We start from the raw sequence: 23,955 nt of genomic DNA on the forward strand, positions 1-23,955 counted from the left end.
TTGCCTGGATTAGTGCCCTGCTTCCTCCTTTACCCACCTTCAGTTTATTCTCAACACAGCACCCAGAATGGTTTTTTTGGGACTTAGCTCAGATTATGTTGCTCCTCTCCCCTTCCACTGTCTCACATTTCACTCAGAAAGAAAGTCAAAGTCCTTACAATAGTACTTCCTCAAAGTAACCACCACCACAACCCTCCTTGCTTTCTTATTACCTCTCTCAATTCATTTACTTCTCTTTGCCCTTTTGCAATTATTAGAATATGGGCCCTGCCTTAGGGTCTTGTCTTTGCTAGTTCCTTTGCCTCCTCTCCCTCCTCTCCTTACAGTCTTTAATCCAAAGGTCCCTTGAAAAGAGACCATCCCTGCCCTAAAATTACAACCCCCTGCAAGTCAACATTTCCTGTCCCCCACTTACAGAATACTATATATTCTACTGATAAATCTCTTTTCTTTTCTGTCTTCTGTACTAAAATGTAAGCACCTTGGGGTGAGGATTTTCTGCTTTATCTCCAAGGCTTAGAACAGTTGTAGCTTAGTACACAGGGGGCTTTCACTAAACATGTGATAAAAGAAAGAACCCCTTCAAGATCATTATTACCTCCCTTTTTTAAGTTAGGAATCTAAAGCTAAAAGGGATTATGTAATGTACCCAAGGTCATATGGCTAGTAAGTGATGTAGTTGGAATTCGAACCCAAGTCTTGTGTGCTCAAAACCCATGCCCTTTCCACTACGCCACTCTGGTTAGGTCATTTAAGTACTTCTTGGCTCTGGTTTTCCCGTCAACATAAGTAGAATTATTGCCTTTTTGCTTGCCTCACAAAGAAACATGAAGGTTATGAAACTCAGTGATGCAGAAATACCCTGAAAACTTTAAAATGCTGTGTATGTGTACATGAGGGTGGTAGATACTGTTTTCTTTTAGAAGTTTCATAGTTTTTCGGGCCCCTGGGTGGCTCAGTGAGTTAATCGTCTGCCTTCGGCTCAGGTCCTGATCTCAGGGTCCTGGGATCAAGGCCCACATCAGGCTCCCTGCTCAGCGGGGGGCCTGCTTCTCCCTCTGCCTGACACTCCCCCTGCTTGTGCTCCCTCTCTCTCTCTGTCAAATAAATAAATTTTAAAAATCTTTAAAAAAAAAATTTCATAGTTTTTGCTTTTAGTTTTAGGTCTTAAGTCCACTTCAGATTGGTTTTTGTGTTTGGTATGAGGTAAGGATTAAAGATTTTTTTCCCCATATGGATATCCCAGCAGTATTTGTTGAAATGACTATCCTTTCCTCCATTGAGCTACCTTGCTCTTATAAATAAATAAATATTATGCTTCTGATTTTGGACTTGTGAATGTTTGAGAATGAATTTTTACAAAGAGTAACATGGGGTTTTTGGGGGGGCTTTTTTAAGGATTTTACTTATTTGAGCAAGCAAGCAAGAGCAAAGGAGAGAGAGAGAGCACAAGCAGGGGGAGAGGCAGAGGGAGAGGGAGAAGCAGACTTCCCACTGAACAGGGAGCCCAATGCCAGAATCGATTCCAGGACCCTGGGATCATGACCTGGGGCAAAGGCAGACGCTTAACCGACTGAGCCACCCAGGTACCCAACATGGTTTTGATATTGCATGTTTATAATACCTTCTCTTTTATTTTTGTTTTTTAGGCCAAAAACTTTAGAAGGTCTTATTTTCCAAAGGGGGATTATGTCCTCTCTAATGTAGGTCCCACCTCGGAAACAAAAAAGACATAGATAGAAACATCATATTCATCAATTAGGAGGTTCAATATGTTAAGATGTTATCCTTCCCAAATTGATCTGTAGACACATTGTGATTCCAATCAAAATCTTAGCAGGCTTTTTTGTAGAAATTGGCCAGTTGATTATAAAATCTATATGGAAATGCAGTGGCTAGAATAGTCAAGACAATTTTGAAAAAAATTGAAGGACTTCTCATGTTAGATTTCAAAACTTTGTATAAAGCCACTGTAATCAAGACCATGTGATACTGGCATAAGAATAGACATATAAATCAAAAAACAAAATAGCCTACAAATATATCCATAGGTCTATGGTCAGTTGTTTTGGGGGGAAGGGAGGGTCAGTTGATTTTTTTTTTTTTTTTTAAGATACCAAGACACAATTCGTGTGGAAAAGACAGTCCTTTCAGCAAATATTACTAGAAGAACTGGACATCCATATAGAATAAATAAACCATTTGCCCTTACTGGACACAAGACATTAGTATTAACTTGAAATGGATCAAAGACTAAAAGCTGAAAATCTAAAACTTCTAGAAGAAACATAGGAGAAAACTTTGTAGCCTAAAGAAAGGCAAAGATTTCTTAAGACACAAAAAGTAAGGATCATATGAGAAAATATTCATAAATTGGACTTCATCAAAATGTAAAACTTGCCTTTTGAAAGACACACTGTTTTTTTAGAAAATGAGAAGACAAGCCACAGATTTGAAGAAAATGTTTGCAAGATACATTATCTGATTAAAAGACTTGTATCTGAACCATATAAGAACTCTTATAACTCAGTAATAAGAAAAACTACCAGGCGCGCTTGGGTGGCTCAGTCGTTAAGTGTCTGCCTTCGGCTCAGGTCGTGATCCCAGGGTCCTGGGATCAAGCCCCACATCGGGCTCCCTGCTCCGCGGGAAGCCTGCTTCTCCCTCTCCCACTCCCCCTGCTTGGGTTCCCTCTCTCACTGTGTCTCTCTCTGTCAAATAAATAAATAAAATCTTTAAAAACAAAAAACTACCAAACAAGAAAATGGACAGAAGATTGGAGTACTTTATTAAAAAGGCATAAGAATGGCAAATGAACACATGCAAAGATGTTCACCATCATTAGACATTAGGGAAAAGCAAATTAAAACTACAAGACACCACTGCACACTCACTAGAATGCTTATAATCAAAACCATCTATACCGAGTATTGGCAAGGATGCAGAGCAACCAGAACTCTTACACACTGTTGGTAAGGATCTTAAATGGGACAACCACTTTGGCAGTTTCTTTTAAAGTTAAAATTGCCACATGAGCAATTCTAATCTTACTTATTTACCCGAAAGTGAAAACATAAGTCATCAACAGAGACTTGTACTTGAATGTTGGTAGTATCTTACTCAAAATTGCCAAAAATGAGGAACAACCCAAATGTCCAGCGGGTCAATGGTTAAATTGTGGTGTATCCATACCCCACAATACCTCATGCAGCCAGTGTTTGAATCTTAGAATCATTGTGCTGATCAAAAGAAGCCTGGATTTTGTTTATATGAAATTCTAGAAAAGACAAGACTAATCTCTAGTACCAGAAATCATTATCTGTGGTTACCTGAACCGAGGAGGGTTTCATTGCAGAAATACATGAAGAAAGTTTGGGGGGTGATGGATATTCTTCATGTTGATCGTGGCTGGTCATTACACAAGTATATATTTGTCAAAACTCAAACTGTATGTAAAATTGGGTGCATTTTGTGTTGTATACAAGTTGTACCTCATAAATTTGGTTTTTTAGAAGTAAAAGAAACTGAAAAATCTAAAAATAGAATTTAGGCCACTTTGGATCACAACTAGAAAAATGTGTGAACTTCAATTCTTAGGGATTTTAACTATTCTAAATGATTATTGACTACAGAGGAGTAGCAGAATGTCATTCCCTTCAATCTTGCTCCCATTCCACATTGTGATTTTGAGGGGAGTAGAGGGCATCAAAGTAGAAGGGAAACTATAATTGAAACTGCTTGGATCAAATATCATCTTGTCACCACCATCATGCATATCAGTCCAGTTGGCTGCTACATTCTCTGTAGGCGTCTGAGGGGAGATTGAACTTGCTGTGTGAAGTCTGATGAACTTTGTGAAATCATGTAGTATTAGTGAAAGAGGACTGAAATGCTAATGTCTCTGTGGACCAGTTATTTGGTTTTAGAAACAGTTGAAAATACAAGAAAATAACAGTAAACTTAAGTGGGGCTGTTGTAAATAGACTAGACTGATAAGCCAGGCAAATACTATGGCAAATGTAGCCATAGTATTTGAATTATAGCAAGGCATTTGAGTGATATTTCTCAGGATAATGTTGAGGAAAAGATCGAGAGATGCAACATGCATGGAGAATTCATCTAGGTTCATAACTGTATATTGATCATACCTGAAGCTACTAAGCTAGAAGGAGATTTTTGTTTCATTTCTCTCTTGAATATGACTGGCACATTTACCGATAACTTAGATGAGGGCTTTGTTAGCACACTGGTCTTTTAAAACTTATTTTTTAGTGAGAACTAAAATTTTAATAAGCTGAAATTATAGGCCATGTCTATGAAATATGACATCTTATCCAACTCCAAAAAAAGAGAGAGACATACAGATATAGGATGGGGAAACTTTTGTTGGAGCAATGCAAGAACAACTCTGTAGGCTTGTAACTGAATGTAATTTTAATAGAAGTCAATACAGTGACTGTGGCTGCCATAATAATCAGAATAATGGCTGATAAAATTTTTTTTAACCCACCATAAGGAAGATGAAGATGAATTTTATTTTTGTTTTCGTTTTTAGATTCCACATATAAGTGTGATCATATGGTATTTGTATTTCTCTGACTTACTTCATTACGCATAATGCTTTCGGGGTCCATACATGTTGTTGCAGGTAGCAGGATATCCTTTTTTGTAGCTGCCTAATACTCGTGTGTGTGAGTGACATTTTCTTTCTTCATTCATGGGCACTATTGTTTCCATGTCTTTGCTATTGTGAATAACGCTGCAATAAACATGAGGATGCAGCAGTCTCTTTAAGATCGTGATTTAAATTCTTTTGGATATAGGGCGCCTGGGTGGCTCAGTTGGTTAAGCGCCTGCCTTCGGCTCAGGTCATGATCCTGGAGTCCCGGGATCGAGTCCCGCATTGGGCTCCCTGCTCAGCGGGGAGTCTGCTCCTCCCTCTGACCCTCCCCCCTCTCATGTGCTCTCTCTCTCATTCTCTCTCTCTCAAATAAATAAATAAATAAAATCTTTTTTAAAAAAATTCTTTTGGATATATACCCAGAAGTGGGATTGCTGGATCATATGATAATCCTGTTTTTAATTTTTTGAGGAATTGCACACTGTTTTCCATAGTGGCTGCACCAATGTTATGTTCTCTTCATCAGTGCACAGGAGTTCCCATTTTTGTACATTCTTGCCACCACTTGGCTATTTCTTGTCTTTTTGATAATAGCCATGCTAACAGGTGTGAGGCGATGTCTCATTGTGGTTTTGATTTGCATTTCTCTGATGAGTATTGATGCTGGACACCTTTTGGCCATCTGTATGTGTTCTTTGGAAGAATGTCTGTTTTTTAATCAGATTGGGTTTTTTGCTAGTGAGTTGTACAAGTTCTTTATATTTTTTGGATATACCCTTATTAGATATATGACTTGCAAATATTTTCTCCCATTTGGTGTAGGTTGCCTTTTCATTTTGGTGGTTTGTGTCCTTTGCTATGCAGAAGCTTTTTAGTTTGATGTAGTCCCACTTGTTTATTTTTGCTTTTGTTGCCTTTGCTTTTGGTATCAAATCCAAAAAAAAAAAAAAAAAATCATTACCCAGACCATTGTCAAAGAGCTTGCTACCTAAGTTTCTTTTTCTAGGAGTTTCATGGTTTTAGGTTCAAGGAGAAAATTAAGATGAGAGTCACTCTAGTTTATGTTGATCAGATCAAATCTAGAGTATTGTATTTACTCTTGGGGCATCAGATTAAGCTATAAAAAAGAATGTTAAAAAGCTGAATCTTGGATAATAACTTGAAAGAAGTAGAAAGAACAGATTTTACTAGATGATTGCCCAGCTTTCAGATTAAATGATTCTGTAGGTGGATACTTTTTTTCAAGGAAAGAAACTCCTAAGAGAAGCCTATCAAGAGGATATGTGTTCATTTGGTTTATAGCATGTTTTTCCTTTCCTGCTGCTTTTATAAACCTGTAAGGTTCTCTTTAACATCTTAGAAAAGTTGAGAAGGGGCTCCACTTTAATTGCCCTAAATAATGGATACACTTCTGTATCATCTGTAGTAAAGTTAATTTCTTCTTGTTCCCTTCCCTACCCTCAACCAGTTATGTGTCTTTTGGCAGCTTTCATTATAACTGATTGGTGCTTAGAAAATTATGTTTTAGTGTCAACCTATATAGAATTATATAGGGTAGTAATTACTCTGGAACATTATATCATGTAGAGATACGGGGTATGATAACTCATTCCATTTTTCCATCTGGGGAATTTGAGTACCTTTTCTTTCTAACCATCCATTATATAGACCTGGATTTCTGCTGCTTCACGGCTTTTGTTGCAGAGATGTTACAGAAAGAGAATTGTTAATTGAAATAAAAGTTAGAAAAGTAGTTTGTAAACAATAAAGGATTACACAGGGATATGGTGGTGCTATTTCAAGTTGCAGCTACATACAACTTTAACTTATAGTAGATGTATGCTGTCCAGCTTCTACTAAGGTTGTATCCCTAGCTCAGTAATGGTATTCATATCTTGCTAATTATCTAGTACTTTCCTGGTCAGAAATTTTTTCTCCTCAACCCTCTAGTTAATTGCTATCTACCTTATTCTTGCTATATTTCTTTGAATCAGATTTGTTGAAAAGATTGACACCATCAAGAACACCTTTATCTTCCCTTATAACTTCATCATGCCTCCATATATTCATGTCTGCCACCCATTTATTGCTGTTTTTAATTTCAAAGGAGACAGGATCTCTTTTCAAAGACCAACACCTGTTCCGTGCACTGAATACCAGATCTCTGACCAAAGCACCGAGCTCTGCCACCGGATACCATGACCATTTGTTCCCCCTTTCTTTCTGATGGAGACAGGGTCTCCCCATCTTGAAAAAGCTTGTGATTGAGGCCCCTGTTTCTCCATCTGTACCATTCTGTGTCACTGCAGAACTTTTTAAGCAAACAAGTCCTATAACTAACATCACATTTTCTTCCAACCTCAGAGAGACCATGTGATGTAGTGGGGCAAGACTGGGCTTCAGATGTCATGACAACAAGAGAATCTTAGAGTGTGGAAAATGCTGTGGAAGAAATAAACAGTGATGTAAGAGAGTAATTGGAGGAGAAGGGGTTCCTTTGTATCAATAGTCATTTGAAATGAAAATTTTATCTGAGAAGAAAGTTTCAAAATCTTGATCTCTGGGAGAATGAGGAAGTTTACATGAAGATGAGAAAGTATAAATAAAGCTTAATTATTATGAATCTTCGATTTTTAAGTGTTTTACATAATTTTGGTTATATACCATTTGGTATATAAATGTCATTTAAAGCAAAATTTATTTCCTAATGGTCATTGTCAAATTTTAGATGTTTCATATATCTGTTCCTTCCAGTATTAAATGAAGAAAAATAACTTTGACTAGGTTATTATATGCATTTCACTGTAGTTGATTCAACAGACATGTTGAATACTTACCATATGCCAGGCACTGTGCTAGGCACTGGAGATTAAACAGAAATAAACTAAGCATAGCTCTTACCCTCAGTGAACTCAACTAAAGCAGTTTTTAGAGGTAACATAGATAATTTAAACTTAATCATTGACTTTAAGGTAGATTCACTGTGGACATTATGTAGCAAGTTTGCTCCTCACTATTTTTGTTTACTTGTTTTGGAAATTTATTTCATTCTGCATTATTTAATTTTCTCTTATAATACACTATTTTAAACTAATCAACAACAGGATTATTTACTGTGACCATTATTAACTAATTGTAAGACTAATTAAATGATTAACATGCGTGTTAAAGCTCCTTCATATTTTTAAGAAGTTATTTTAAGAATGTATAATACTGCCTTTAAAATTACCAATCAAATTTTCATACTCTAGTGGAGTTTACATTCTGAAAAGAAAGTGAACCATAGGCATAGGAAAAAAAAATACATGAATCAAGCTGTTAGAGTAATTACGATATAACTCAACAGTGAACGATCACTTTCAGTTGAGTTAATCATGGCAAAGCTTCATTCAGGAGTTAGAATGTGTGTTCAGTCTTAAAGGATAGGTATGAATAGGTGGAGAATAGAATGAAAGCTCATTTGGGGTTGGGTTTGGCAGGGGAGCATTGATTACAGAGGTGGGATTAAATATCAAGGTATATTTAAAGGACATGGATAAATAGGCTTGCTGGAGTGAAAGGTTTGTATCGGTAAATAGTAAAAGATAAAGCAAAGTCTTTTAATAGAATACAAGATTTGGGCTGTACCATAATAGTAATATGTTCCTATAATCCTAAATTCATTTACAGTTTAAGATTTTTTATGTAAAGGGGTTATCACAATGTACAGTTTGCAATTGTATCGTGATTTTGAATAAGTCTTTATTTACACCCCTAAATATGTTCTATAGATTTTGAGGCCAGAGTCTTTACCCCTACTCAGGTTAAAATGATGTTTTGTTTTTCAGTTACTTACACGCCAAGTCAATCATCCACAGAGACCTCAAGAGTAATAGTATCCTTCCTGAAATTTGTCTGCGAAGTTTGAAAACATCCTGACTTTTTCTTCTGCATTTTGTCTTCACATTATGTAAAAACAGTTTTCATGCTAAGTTCAATATAATGTAAAGAGAATTAATGAACGGGTTTGCATGAGAGCATAGTAAAGCAGGGTACTACAGCATGCTTTTGGTGTCTGAACATTTGAGCGTTACAAAAAAAAATCTACCAAGTCTTTCTAATAGTAGGACTCTTATGATTGCGTGCTTACATTCTGTCAGCACCATAAAATGGATAGCTATCTACTCATTTCTTTCAGTGCTCTGAGGCTGCTCTGCAGTAGTTGAGATGTAACTGAAGGTTCTAACTTAGTAACAATGAGGTGAGAAAAACATAATGTTTCTTCTTCTTCCATAAACCCAGATCAAGACCCTGTCTGCCAACCAACTTCATTCCAATGAAGAATCTTTGTAGCTTTCCCAGCAGGGCCAAAAGCATATCTGGGTCTATATTACTAAAATCTAGTGGGCAAGTTTCAGGGTTTCCCATAACATAGGTAGGAAAGCATCTCACCTCATCCTACCACATTTCAAGCCCCAAAAATCTTAAAAGCAGGCCACATAGGCCAAATAGAACCATATTTTTAAAAACATATTCATTAAGAGGAAATATGAAGTACTGTACTTTTTAAAGGAATATCAATTTTACCAAAAAAAGAAAATCATATTACAGAATTCTAGAAATTAGATCTCTTACCTAAATTTTTATAATGCTTTCTTTGCTAGAAAAATGAGATCTATTGTTTTCCTTTACTTACTACACCTCAGATATTTTTCTTCATGAAGACCTCACAGTAAAAATAGGTGATTTTGGTCTAGCCACAGTGAAATCTCGATGGAGTGGGTCCCATCAGTTTGAACAGTTGTCTGGATCCATTTTGTGGATGGTAAGAATTGAGGCTGTTTCTCCATTAATTAAATTTTTGGACCCTGAGATGTTGCTGAATTACTAAAAAATCTTTGAAGGTTTCAACTGTAGTATTTTCATAATTCCCAGTATTCACAAAAATCAACGTTGATCTTATTTTTTATGTAAATAGATTTTGATTTTTTTCTTTATCTTTAAAAAGAGTATTATGAAACCAGTTTCAGTATATTTCAAACAAAAAATATGTATTTTATAAACACTGTTTAAATTTTATGCTGAATTGTCTCTTTAAAATATTTTGTGTTCAGAATGTTCTGTGTACCCTGTTTCCAAAAGAAAAAACAAGTGTGCAATTTCAGCAGGTATGATCTGCAGCAATTATTAAGGTTTTACTAAGAGAACTCCTTTTAAGAGAGAGGCTGCTTCACAATATTATTTAAGCCTAAATTGGAAAGTTACTTCCTTTAGACTAGAAAGAACCTATAATTATGGGGCAGCTGGGAGAGGAAAGATAAAAAAAAAAAAAAGAATTTTAACACCATCAGCCATGTGCAGCCCTGCATAGCTTTTTCTTGCTTTTTCTTTATCCTATTTCTGCTTTGTGGAAAAGAAGGGAATGAAAACTTCTGTGCAATTACTTTCAGCAGGCTGTGAAAAGGGCAGGTATACGAAGCATCCTCTAAGCTAACAGTTCTCAAAAGGGGCCCTAAGAGACCCTCTTGGAGGTTCCAAAGGTCATCCCCATATGAGACCAGATGTTTCTTCATATTCTTCAACCAGAATGACATATCACAATAGATCGAATGCAGAAGCAAATATGTGACCATAACTGGCTGCTCTTAAACCAGTCAAAGAGAATTGCAGTACTGTTCTTCTCACTGAACCTTTTTTGGTTTTGAAAATATACTTTTCATTAAAAATGGGTGATCTATGTTAACATCTAAAGATGGCTGTTGTTTTATTATTTATGAAATTACTAAATATTTTAACAGTTTCCCAGTTATGTTTAAATATGATAAATACCCATAAATATAATCCACATAAAAGTTCCTTGGGGTCCTCAGTAATTTTCAAAACTAAAAGAGTCCTGAGACCAAAAAGTTTGAGAACCGCTGCTCTCAGCTGAATACGGAATGTCCCCAAACTCAGTGCAATTTGAAACTTTAAATAATTGAATCTGGAAACAGACGCTGTGAGAGCTCTTGCAGCCATGTCTGCATAAATTCACTGCATCTGTGGCAGTCTCCAAAAGGGGAATTCCAAGATAGACATCTGAATTAGTCAAGTAAACATAAGGTTAAATTCAGCTGTGATTTCTTGTAATAATAACTGGAGTGTAACACCCAGTACTCATCACATCACGTGCCCTTCGTAATACCCATCACCCAATTTGATGAATCATTGAACATTGTATCAGAAACCAATGATGTACTATACCTTGGCTAATTGAACTTAAATTAAAAAAAAATAACTGGAGTGAAGGCAAGTGACAAGGTGGAAGGGGCACATTGGACTTAGATTTGTACTCTAGTGTTCTACTTGACTCTCAGCCTGCACTTTTCTTAACCTCCTCCACGTCTCTCCATCTTTAATATTGGTTGGACTAGTGGATTTCTAATGCCTTTTTTGTTTCTAAGATTCAGTAATTAGAGCTAGCTAGGTTTGTTTCTTTAATATATTTTAATTGTTTTAATCATTTTATAAACAAGAGGCTAATTAATCATTGTAATCTGGATCTCATGCACATTTAAGCACACATCTTGTTACAAGATAGCAGTGTAACCTAGGAAGGGCCAGGCTGGCAGACACTAAGTACTGAAATTGTAAAACCTAAAATTAAAAAGAAACAATTGATACATGTTTTAAAGGTGTGTTTATTTTAACTAGTGTGGGAGAAAGGCTCAGTTAAGTCTCCGGGTTTTTCCTTTTTCAAAAACCTTAGTTTATACAGTTAGCAGATTATTATACATAAAGTTTTATATTTTCTTCTAATTTATTTTTTGTTGATACCTAGGTAGATTGGTTCATCCTTTATTCCATCAAGCTGAGCTTTAATACAAGAGATTAGCCAGTAGTACCCTTAACTGTTGAATAAATCCTTTTGGGTTGATACTGCCTTCAAAAACAAATATGGAGCATCCATAGACTAGTAAAGAAGAGTTTGGTCAGAACTAAAGTTATGTAATTCTCTGAATTCTTGTCAACCTTGTTCTATTTATCTTAGAGGGGAAAGAAATCTTTATGAAAATTTTTACAAATTAAATCACTAAATTAATTGAGGATCAATGATGCATTTCTTGTAAATAGGTGACATACAGCTTTTCATCAAGCCATATACCAATAACAGTAGAAGTAAAACTAAATTTTAAAAAGACGTTTAGTTCTTTTTATTTATTAAATTTTTTTATTACTCTGTTCCTCTCAAAATTGTGTTCTGGCTTTTAAAATTATGCCTGGATCATAACCAGCCTCTCAGTATTCTAACTTGTTCATCACATCACAGTTGTATGTGGTTTATTTTGTACTGTATTACTAAAACCAGTCAGCAATAAAATGTTTGACAAAAGCAAGTAAACAAAAATCTTCTCCTTCACCGCCCCCCCCCCCCCACACACACACACCATCCTTCATCAGGATCTCCCACACATTTTCTGTCAGTGGTTCTCAACCTTGGTTGGACGTTAAAATCATCTGGGGAGCTGTAAAAATCAGCAATGCTTGGATCCCATCCCCAGATTCTGTTGTTATATTATTGGGCTGGAATGTAGTCTGGACATTGAGATGTTAATGAGTACACAGGTGATTGTGATTTGCAGGTGAGGCTGAGTGCCATGGCCTGCCTTGTGAGAGTCTGACCAGTGACCACTAGTCCCACGCCCTCCAGCCATTTATGCAGTTAGTTCAGGTTTACATATCTAAGTAATGCTTTCACAGAGCTTTTACTTACACTCTGCAATTTCTCTAGTGAAACATTCTTCCAAATGAAACAATACAGAAAAATGCAAGGTGAAGAACTCTTTTAAGTTTATATTTAGCCGACCATTTATTGTATTTCATGAACACAGCCAATAAGAAATTAAGTGGTAGAATACAGTGAGTAAAATGTATAAAAATGTAGCAAATATGGTTTGGTCTATATCTTTGTCCAAGAAGCAAGAGGCCAAGATTCTTTATACTGTCTTCTAAATCAACCTCCTCTCTCTCGCTTTTGTTAATAAAGCATCCATGGCATGTTGATAATGCTTTTGGGAGCAGGGAAGGGATTTGAGTTTGTCAGTCTTGAAGGTGCCCTGAGACGCAAACCATTGTACCAATGGGAAAACTTAAATTCTGAGGCATTTAGCGTAGTGGTTGTGCTACTCCCAAACATGTTAGGACCACAGATCTGGTATTTCTTTACTGAATCAGGAATGGGAAACGGTAACTGATTCTTGATAGGGCTAGTCCTGGGACAGATTCAAATAGCAATGACAGCATTTTGTGCAGAAAGAAGTTGGTTGATAAAATTATAAAGTCTTAGTAATACTGCCTCTTTCAGAGCTTACTGAGCATTTTTTTCCTTAATCAGTTTTATTTCTTTGCCCATTAATAAGAGAACTGATTGCATGTTAGAGGGATTATTTAATAACAAAAGCATTGTTCTGGGAATTGCAATAATTTGCTTTTCAGTCTTTTTAGTTGAAGAATAAACAAGAATATTTTTTGTGTGTGTGTTCTAACAGGCACCAGAAGTGATCCGAATGCAAGATAAAAACCCATATAGCTTTCAGTCAGATGTCTATGCATTTGGGATTGTTCTATATGAATTGATGACCGGACAGTTACCTTATTCAAACATCAACAACAGGGACCAGGTAAATATTTACGGTCTCTTGGGGTTTATTTTACTATTTGTATAAAGACTCCAGTTTGCTGTAGAAGTGTTGAGTCCTGAGTAGGCATAAAGGTTGGATATATGTTGATCTTTGTTACCAGTTTTGGAAACCTTTGGAGGACTCTTGGCAGTGATAGCAACATGTAAGGCCTTCCTTGAAACGTCAGTGCCAAGTGTGGTCCCGAAGTGCAGTTCCTGATGTTCTGACTAGACACTAGAGCTGCCACAGTAGAGATCGCCCACACCTCTTGACCACACAAACCAGAAGAAAGAGCTCTGCTGCCGTGGCATCTGGGCTTTGTGCCTTCTATTCTGTCACAGCTTGTGCTGAGCAGGCACTCAGCTATGCGCTTCTTTATGTCCAACTCTTTTAAATTATTAAGGTTTCTCCTTTTTTAATTTTTAAAACTAGGTAAATGGAAAGACTGGTATCATGCTTTCATTTTTCTATAGTGAGTCTAATAGGAGGGAATTTTTTTTACCTCTTTCTTCCTAAGTTCCTGTTCTCTGTCCTTTCCCAAAGTCCCTAACAGAACCTCATGCAGCTCTTTGCCTTTTCTGTCCCAGCCACATTCAATTCACACTGACCAAGAAAAAGGAATTGTCTTTACTGACATTATTACATTGTATACCTCAGGATTTAAAAAGTGTGTGTGTGTGTGTGTGTGTGTGTGTGTGTGTGTGGAGAGAGATTGCAGCAATTCCACAGTTAATATATTAGAAAACGATGATCGACCATATAAACTGTGGTTAAATAATATTTATATTTTTTTGCTGTAGTTACCTGGGTAATTTGTTTAAAAATGGAGATGCTGGAGTGCCTGGGTGGCTCAGCCTTTTAAGCATCTGACTCTTGATTTAGGCTCAGGTCATGATCTCAGGATCATGAGATCAAGCCCCACTTCGGGCTCCATGCTGAGCATGGAATGTGCTTGGGATTCTCTCTCTTCCTCTTCATTTGCCGCCCCCCCCCCGCCCCCTCACATGCATGCACACACACTCTCTCTCTCTCTCTCTCCCCCTCTCTCAAAAAAATAAATAAATAAAAATGGAGATAACTGGAGCAGATTCTAATTCCATGGAGTAGGAGCCAAGCACTTACATTTAATAAGTTTCCCAGGTGACTTTGATTTATACCAAAGTTGAGAATCACCAATCCAAAGAAAAAAAAAGTGTGAATGTTTTATGTTTTATCATAACCTCTTAATCTAATGAAATGGTGGTGTGTTTTTTTTAATAAAAATGAGAAATTGGACTAAAGAATTCCTTGTAGTTATAAAGATCAGATTCGTTCCTAAAGCACATCTCTTAGCTCCTCAGGGGATGGCCATACCTATGTTACTTTGCAGAATAGCTTATCTTTTGTTTTCTTACTCTAGTGCTGAAGTCTGAGAAATTGCTGTCATTTTCCCCCTCTTTATCCTTCTGTTTCACTCTCTAACCACACTATTCTTCCCTCTTCCGTGCAGCTTTTCTGCGTTGGGATTAATAACGCACTCATTTGAGCTGGGTATATTGACGCTCTGTCTTCTTTCTTTTCTTGGAGCAGAAGTGCTGTGTCATCTTAGAAGAAAATAACACACAACTTTTGTCTTATTTTAAGTATATCTCAATTACTATTACTGTATAATAAACCACCCAAAATGTAGTGGCTGAAGCAAATTCTGAAGCTGCAGTTTGGGCTGCTGTCAGTAAGGAAGGTTTATTTCTGCGTCACATGGTATAGCCTAGGGTGCATTCATTGGGTGTTAAAGGATCCACTTCCAAAATGACTCATTCACACATCCTACAAGGTGTGGTGCTAACTGTCCACTGGAAGCTTGGTCAGGGCCAAGAGCTGGGGGCCTCAGTTCTTCTCCACATGGGCCTTTCTGTGGGGACTTCTTCATAGAAAGCATGGACTTGGTTACAGCCTCGTGGCGGGCTTCTTTTTTTTTGTTTTTCTCCCGATGGCTGGGTTCTAAGCATAATACCTCAAGAGACAAGAGATAGGAAATGATAAGTACCAGTGTCTTATCAACACACAAATTATTTTAATAAAAATTTTTCAAAACTATGTGCAAAGCACTGTGGGATATAGAGGGATACAAAGATGAATGAAACACAGGCCTTGCTGTTAGTGGAGTTTTACCAATCTCTTGAGGCAGTGCAGGGGGTGATGAGCAGACACTGCTCCAGTAACACACAGAGGAGTAAATGAAGGGGCGGAGATGCCGGGAGGGCTGAATGTGGATTGTAATGAAAGGAACCAGTCAGTCCCCAAATTTCAAATTGAACTACTGATTTTACCGCGTCTGTGCCACTTAAATCTTCTATACATGTATTATCCGGGTTAAATCTTCCCTTTAAGTTTAAATAATTGCAAAGAATGTGATTTCCTTTGTATTATATTAACATTTCAAAATAAAGCTATTATAGCCTTCTTTTCAGTGTATCCAGTGAAATCTAAAAGCCATTCTGACTTATACCTACCATCACTTGTTTAAAAAATAGATTCATTAATTTTTGGAACTTTTTCTCTTTGAAGAAACATTTTTAACATATTTTATGCTTTCGAGGCTTTTACTGATCACTCAAGTTACATCTCTGCAACAAAAAATATGTATTTAAATTTAGAATTTAGAAAGTTTATAAGCTCTGCCCTGTCTGTAACAGGGGATCTCTTACTGGCTCTCTCCACCTAGCCTCTAGTCTGTGCATGTTGGACCTGTTCCCTCTAAGATCAAAACCCCTTTCTCTTTACAGAGTCCCAAGACTCCTAAAGTCTGTCTCTGTCTATTCTCAAAAGAGCCAAAAATTTAAAAAGTAAGAAATCAGAAAAAGTATACATCTCTGCACCCAAGGAAAACAAGCCTTTTTACTTTATTAAACAGAAAAAAAGATTCTACTTTAGAATCTTTCCTGTGACTTCAGTCTTTGTTAATTTTTAAAATTCTGAATTATACTGTTGTTAATAATTATTAATATATAACTGATGAAAATGTAAGTGTTGATATATAGAGACATAGAAGGTAAAATTTTATTGGAAATGTGTGTCTTCATGAACAACATATGGCTTTTCTTTTCAGTTCATTCATGTTTATGGATAAATAGGCTTTTGCTAAAATGAGGTAGGATAGCATCAGTTCCTTTCCTTCTTTTATTTTTAAAGCAGTAAGCACTGAGAACTATTGTTCAAGTAGATAGAAAGATGGGAAAAATCAGGCGTTTGTTGTACCCAGATGCACAGGTCAGTGGTCCCCCAGACCATACTCAGATTCAGCCATTTAGTAAGTCTCAGAACTCCCTCCAGGTTGTTAGTATTTAGAGTTACCATTTATCACAACAGCTGAGTGAAGAGGCACATAGGGCAGAATCCAGGAGAGTTCCACATGTGGAGGTCCCAGGTGTCTCCTCCCAGTGTAACTGTGGACAGCACTGAATTCTCCTGGCAGCCGTGTGTGACAGTGTGTAGAGTACTGCCAACCAATTCACTCGAATCCAGAGTTATCACCGGGGCTTGGGTTAAGTCAATATGGTTGACCACCTCTGTGGCTGACCTTACTTAGTTTTAGCTGATGCTACCTGACTCAACATCCCTTCTATAAATCACTTTGATAGCATGGACTATCTGTCATAGCCCAAGGCTCCCAGGTAAACAAAAGGACTCTTATCAGGCAGGACATGTCAGAGGTTTAGGGATTACCTCCCACGAGCCAAAGGCAAAGGTCAGCCCTCTCTCTGGGCAAGATTGATTCTTTACCATACATATATCATTCAGTTATTTGAACTCATTTCTAGAATATACCAAAAATGACATAATAACTTGTCAGTAAGTTTTACAATTACCTGACAATTCAGTTAATTTTGCTGAAAGCAAAGAATTGGAAACCAGCTGTCTTGCGAAGGGATTTGCTACCCATTCATTAGAGCCTAGTTATATACCAGTATCTGGAAGTGTCCCATTGTTACCCCAGCAGTTTTACACCTTGGAGCAATGTGTACTATAGTTAAATTTCATGTGGGTAGTAAGGGGTGTGCTTTTTATAAAGTAGGAGAAGGGCAGTTCTGACAGGGGCAATGGGAAAGGAGGATAAGCTTTACACCTCCACTTCAGTGGAGCTCGGGCAAATCAGCTTATATAGTTCAACAAAAGTTACTACAGCACCAAACAGGAAATAATAGAAAGTTAGGATATCAGACTTGACTCTCCCTACAGTTTGTAAGCTCTGCCCTATCTATAACAGGGGATCTCTTACTGGCTCTCTCCACCTAGCCTCTAGTCTGTGCATGTTGGACCTGTTCCCTCTTAAGATCAAAACCCCTTTCTCTTTACAGAGTCCCGAGACTCCTAAAGTCTGTCTCTGTCCATTCTAAAAAGAGCCAAAAATTTAAAAATTAAGAAATCAGAAAAAGTATACATCTCTACACTCAGGGAAGACAAGCCTTTTTACTTTATTAAACAGAAAATTTAATTCCCAAGTGGTTTATCTTCTTTTTTTTTTTTTAGAGGAGGCTCTGATTCTCAGACCTACATAACTAAATGCCCCATTTCTTCCATTCCCTCAACAAACGAATTTAAAATGCAGATGCCAAAACAACTGCTAAAAGGTGAACTTTTTTGGTTCCTGCTACATATATATATATATATATATATATATATAAAGGACTTAGTGTGATGCCCAACAAGTACTCAATAAATTCCTTTTTTAAGTGGAAAAAGAGGCACAATCCAATGTGTGTCTCATGATTACCCTGGCAGTGGGAAATGGATTGCATAAGGAGAGACTGGAAGCCTGGGGAGCAATTAGGAGACCTTTACAATAGTCCACAGGTCCTGAAGATTTCAGCTTACAGCCCAATTAAGTGTTGGTTCCCCACGATATGATGTATAGGAATCAGAATACTAGCATTGTGTTTTTAACTTTATTGAAGTACAGTGTACATGCAGAAAAGTACACATAAATGCACAGCTTGTTGAATTTTCAATGTTTATGTATTTTTCAATTTATCATACAAGGTTGTATGATTTTTTTCTCTCCCCAGATAATTTTTATGGTGGGACGAGGATATCTTTCTCCAGATCTCAGTAAGGTACGGAGTAACTGTCCAAAAGCCATGAAGAGATTGATGGCAGAGTGCCTAAAAAAGAAAAGAGATGAGAGGCCACTCTTTCCCCAAGTAAGAAGCAGCTTTATATGTTACTTAAGAGGACAGACTAATACTCAGATGCAGATTTTTAAATAGTTTCTAGAGGACACAGTTTGTATTTTGTGGATTTGGATTCCATGTGATTATGTGCAGGCATCTGATAAGTAATGACATAAAGATGATTATATAAAGGTTGAATGGTGGGATATCTAAAAACTCGGAATCCCAGTACAGAATATTCAGAAAGACTTCGCTTTTGTCTAGCAGTTCTCAAACTTTTTGGTCTCACAACCCTTTTACACACTCAAAAATTATTGAAGACCCCCAAAGAGCTTTTGTTTATGTAAGTAATAATTGCCATTTTAGAAATGAAAACTAAGTTTTAAAAAGTTTATTTAAACATAATAAAATCATTACATGTTAATGTTTATATGAAAAAGAACTGTATTTTCCCAGACAATAGAATTAGTGAAAAGAATGGCATTGTTTTATCTTTTTTCAAATCTCTGCAAAAAGAAGACATCTGGATTCTCTGCGTTCATTATGTTGCAATATTTTACATCACTTAGCCTCTGAAAACTCCACTTACACTTGTAAAATAATGACAGTAAAAAAGGCAGATAATACCTTAGTGTTATTATGAAAATAGTTTTTCCACAGACTACATTTTGAGAACTGCTGCCTTAATTCTTCCTGGTGGTAAAACAAATTCCAAGCTTCCCTTTAATACTGGGTCTTTTGGAGGAGCATTTCCACCTGGGGCAAAAAGAAAAGGCACCTGTTGGCACTATCTGCCTTTCTCTGATTCTTGGAAAATTACCATTGCTTTTTATCTTTTCATAGTATAAGGCTGAAACCTTTAAGTTAATCTTTTGTAAGCCTCAGGAACTGAACTAAGTACCTGAACAAGCTTAGAAAGTTTAGATTCTGTAGATATTGTAATATAAATTCAGTTTTTTTATGATGCTCAGGAAGTTCCGGATAGCCCTATATAAATGGATCTTGATAAATCAGTATAGTTTTCAGGTGGGAAGGGCTGACTCCCATAATTACTCAGCTACCATAATTACTGAGCTGGTCTTTTGTGAACCTTATTATGCTTTTGAATACCCACTCCTAGCTGGATCTCTTAGAAGTCACTGTTACAGGAATGAGTGGATCTTTTGTTCATATCTAAAGAATTAAAAATAGAATTTAGAATTTTAACAAGTCTCTAGGGCTCTCTCAGGGTGGGTAGATACTTGTTTTACATATTGGAATTCTAAGTTACTATTTCTCTGAGGAAGAGTAATTTTTTTTAACCCAGAAAACCACTGGCTTGAGACTATCAAAGTAAAAAGACCAGTGTTGTTGGCCAATATCACCAGGACCCTACACCACATTCTCTTTTCATGGTCCAGGTACTAGAGTTTCCTGTTTAACATGCTTGATGTACATTAATAATGGAAATTATATTCCTAGACCCACTTTTTTTTTTTTTAAGATTTTACTTTTTTAAGTAATCTCTACACACAACGTGGGGCTCAGACTTACAACCCCAAGATAAGAGTTGCATGCTCTACAACTGAGCCATCCAGGCGCCCCTGTAGGCCCACTTTTTAAGTGCTTTAAAGGGGAAAAATGTTCATATTTCTAAATATAAGTAACGTTTTATTCTTTGCATGGTATCAGAAAATGAAATGCATATCTGAATTTTTCAGATGATTGAAGGCTACCCCTTTTAAGTATTATTTTTAACTTTTCATTATAAGATCTCTTTTCACACTATATACAAACACAAATTTCAGATTTATATGTAAAAAACAAAACTAAAAAATAGGAAGTCATTTTTGTAACCTTGAGGTATCAGGAAAGACTTCCCTAATAGGCAAGAGGCAAAATCCAGAAGTAATAAAGGAAAAGATAGCAAGTCTGACTACATTAGAAGTCTTTAAACTTCTATGTAATAAAAGTAATATTGTAAGGTAAAATAATTGTAGCATGTATAACAAAGTATAAATATTGGTATTATCCAAAGGCCTCCTACAAACCAATAAGTAAAAAAAAAAAAATCAATAGAAAATGAGCAAAGGATATGGAGCTGGTGATTCACAAAGAAATACAAATGGTGAATGAATTTAGGATGTTAAAAGTTCTGTGATAGTCAGTAAAATGCAGAGTAACAGTGAAATACTTTTTGATTTTCTCAGATTGGCAATATCTAGCATTGGGAACAGTGTTGGGAAGTAAGGAAGAGCCCTCCTTATAAATTTTTTAACAGTGTTGTTGGGAATGTAAATTGGTTTGGCCTTTTGAAAGGACTTGGTAGAATTCATAAACTTAAAATATATATACTTTTGCTCTGGTAATTCCACTCCTAAAAATGTATGCTGCAGAACCTGCTTCCACAAGTGCTCAGATATATACAAAAATGCTTACCATAATAGAAAAAATTAAAGACATAAAGATCAGGGTAGCTGTCTAGATAGCATGGATGTTAGTGAGGGGAAAGAAAAGCAATGCAGAAAAATATGTGTAGTATGATACCACTTTAAATGGTGATGAGGGTGGGGATGGGCTCTGTTTTCATATGTGCATGTTTATGCATAGGAAAGGTCCAGAAGAAAGTATAGACTCTTTAACAGTGGTTACCCCTGGAAGGTAGGACTTATACTTTTTCTGTATTATTTGAATTTTTATTTGTGTGTTATGCTTGTAATTTAAAATGTTTTGTAACATTGCTTCTTTGCCTTATACTAATCATACAGATTACAGTTTAACTTTTTAAAAAAGTTTTGGTAGCTCAGAAAAATAATAATAGTAATGGCTGCTGAAGTTTTATTGAGTACTTACTATATGCCAGGCATCGTGCCAAGCCTTTTCCACGTATGTCTCATGATTATGAATATCCATTATCATACTGTCTGCCTTCAAGAGTCATAACCCGTTTCTCTGTACCTTAAACTATGCGGAGTTTCTACGTTCTGTGTATTGGTGTCTATCTGTAGTTTGCCTGTCTTCTCCACTCTTGGATTGTCACCTGTCACTTCTCACTCCTGTGCTACTAGCAGCCTGGGTCATTGGGGTCCTACTTTTAATTATGTATGTGGAAGGCATTTCCCATTACTAAGTTTCTTAAGGAATGAGTTGCTCTGATGATTCTGTTTGTGAAGTCATCTAGTGCTTTACTGATTGACACTCCATCTTCTTCCCAAAAGGGACTGTGGTCTGTGAGAAATAGGCATATGATTGGTTTAAATTTTTTTATTATTTACTGTTCCAAGCCTGGCAAATGATCTCAAATGTAAATAAAAGCTAACTGTAGGTTACTTTCCCCATTCATTTCACAGAAATTAAAACTATAGGAGTAAAAAATAAATAAGTAAATAAAAATAAAGCTATAGGAGTTTGGTCATTTTCTTTTTTTTGTAAGGAAAAAATAATCAGTTTATTCGGTATTTTTTTCAGACATTTAGGATAATACCAAAAACAGTGTAAGATTTCACGTGCTTTCTTGTAAAGTATGATGGGGATTTTAAAGATTAACACCACCTAGATTTTCATTCTACTTTCTTTTTTCTTTTTTTTTTTCTTCTTTTTTTAGATTCTCGCCTCTATTGAGCTGCTGGCCCGCTCATTGCCAAAAATTCACCGCAGTGCATCAGAACCCTCCTTGAATCGGGCTGGCTTCCAAACAGAGGATTTTAGTCTATATGCTTGTGCTTCTCCAAAAACACCCATCCAGGCAGGGGGATATGGTGCGTTTCCTGTCCACTGAAAGAAGTTAAATGAATGCGCCAGTACAGGGGAGTAGGGACCAAGGAAATGAAAATATAGTTTGCTTATATATTTGCTCAATTGAATAAGATCTTTTTTTAAAAAGATGAACCAAAGAATGTGCAGGTTTTTAAAGACTAGATATAATTATTTCCCAATCTAAAGTGTAAACTTAGCATTGGATTTTCAATATCCAAGCGTTTTATAAAATGCACAGACATTGCTAAACTTTGCAGTGCCTCTTCCAGAGGCTTTACTTCCTGTTCCAGATTTGTTTACTGGCTTATTCTAATTATTAAACTTCAGTTAAACTTTTCTCATGCACCTTTTGTTATTAGCTATCACATGTCCATTAGGGATTCCCACGAACAGCACCACTCCTGCGCATGGATTTGCAGGTGGAAGGTGACAGTAGATTAGCCTGTGTTAGGCAAGTTAATCCAAACAGATCTAATTTAAGAAGTCACTAGAGTTGGATAAGTTTTTTTTTTCTTAATATTTTTTTCTGTAACTATTTTTTATTACAATTTGGAAAATATGGATGTCCTTTATTCCCTCAAAGCAATAGATTGAATTTCTTTTTATTAACTATGGGTGCAGGTAACCAAAGATATTGCTGAGGAGTGACATGTTTGACATGAGTAATATGGTTGAACTTTGGATTTTTACTGGGCAAATATTAAAAATTGGAGTTCCTTTTAAATAATACTTCCCCACACGTAGAAATTGAATTTCCTTACAAATGCATTATTTCCTCCTCCCCTAAAAAAGCTTCACAGAATTCTGTGAGAAGTTTGGGGTTTGTTTGTTTGTTTAGATATTTTAGTTGCCAAACAACCAGGTAATGGACTTCTTAAAAATTATTACTTTAGATTATACTTACCTCTCATGACGCCTGTTTTAACAATCACTTTATGCATGTGTCATAAAATTTCTGTGCTCCTTATATTCTTTGCCCAGCAAGGTTCTTATTATGAGTGAAGGCCAGTCTTTTTTTTTTTTTTCGTAGTCCACGGTATGAAATATTTGTTAGTGCTTTCTAATACTTAAATTTTCTTGTGTAGAAAATGACTGTACTGTGGCAGTCAGTATATTCTTACTGTGAGCCAAAATCTTACTCGGAACCAAAAATGAAAGAAGCAGTATCACTGTCATCTTATCAAAGAAATTACCATCTCTACTTCAGAGTCAGTAGCAAAAGCCAGCCTCTTAAATACATTTTCATTTGTTCAGTTTGGAACTGTGATGATTTTTAAATATAACTGACAGTTTGGGGTTATTCAGGCACACAGACAACATCTGTGTAAATACCATACTTTGAAGCCAATAAAGAAGAAAATTGGGAAGACTTTAATGATGATTTAGTTTTTAAGTGCCACAAGTAAATTTTTAAAATACTTTATTAATTTGAACGGATGAGATTTCATCCAGGAAAACTTCTCAGTAGGAAGCATTGCATACCTTTTGCCCCCCTCATCTGGGTAGTTTGAAATAAGTAATACCATTCATGTTGTTCAAAATTGATTCATGCCTTTCAATTAGGCAAGAGTAATGGAAAAGATACCTCTCTCCTGTTTTCAAAAATAAGAATGAGAAAGGCATAAAAGAATGGAACATGTTGGAAAACATTAAAGTGTAGGATTTCTAAATCCTCTAGTGATATTAAAGATATGATTATTAGTAATTACTGAATAGGGTCTTGTTTATCACAAACTGAACAGCAAACATGTAGCTAACAAAGTTTTTGCATTGGTCTGTGGAATGCCGAAAGGCTTGGGGCATTTTAAGG

At 36.3% G+C, this 23,955-nt stretch overlaps 1 protein-coding gene across 5 annotated transcripts in view; it reads left to right on the forward strand.

The window, feature by feature from the left end:
• Positions 1-23,955, forward strand: part of BRAF (B-Raf proto-oncogene, serine/threonine kinase) — a 186,099-nt gene that overhangs the window by 150,406 nt on the left and 11,738 nt on the right. For 2 of the 5 annotated variants that reach the window (XM_045864169.3, XM_045864170.3), the window contains 5 exons: positions 8,449-8,495; positions 9,307-9,425; positions 13,129-13,260; positions 18,306-18,440; positions 21,994-22,147. In XM_045864169.3, coding sequence (XP_045720125.1) covers positions 8,449-8,495; positions 9,307-9,425; positions 13,129-13,260; positions 18,306-18,440; positions 21,994-22,147 — 587 coding nt within the window. Of the gene's footprint in view, positions 1-8,448; positions 8,496-9,306; positions 9,426-9,714; positions 9,769-13,128; positions 13,261-18,305; positions 18,441-20,999; positions 21,051-21,993; positions 22,148-23,955 lie in introns of all 5 variants that reach the window. The other 3 variants (XM_064574879.1, XM_064574880.1, XM_064574881.1) reach the window with 3 other exon arrangements.

Source organism: Mirounga angustirostris, unplaced genomic scaffold (genome assembly GCF_029215605.1).
Source record: "Mirounga angustirostris isolate CCGP_5_RB_7025 unplaced genomic scaffold, mMirAng1.0.hap1 SCAF_12, whole genome shotgun sequence".
Taxonomy (NCBI): Eukaryota; Metazoa; Chordata; class Mammalia; order Carnivora; family Phocidae; genus Mirounga; species Mirounga angustirostris.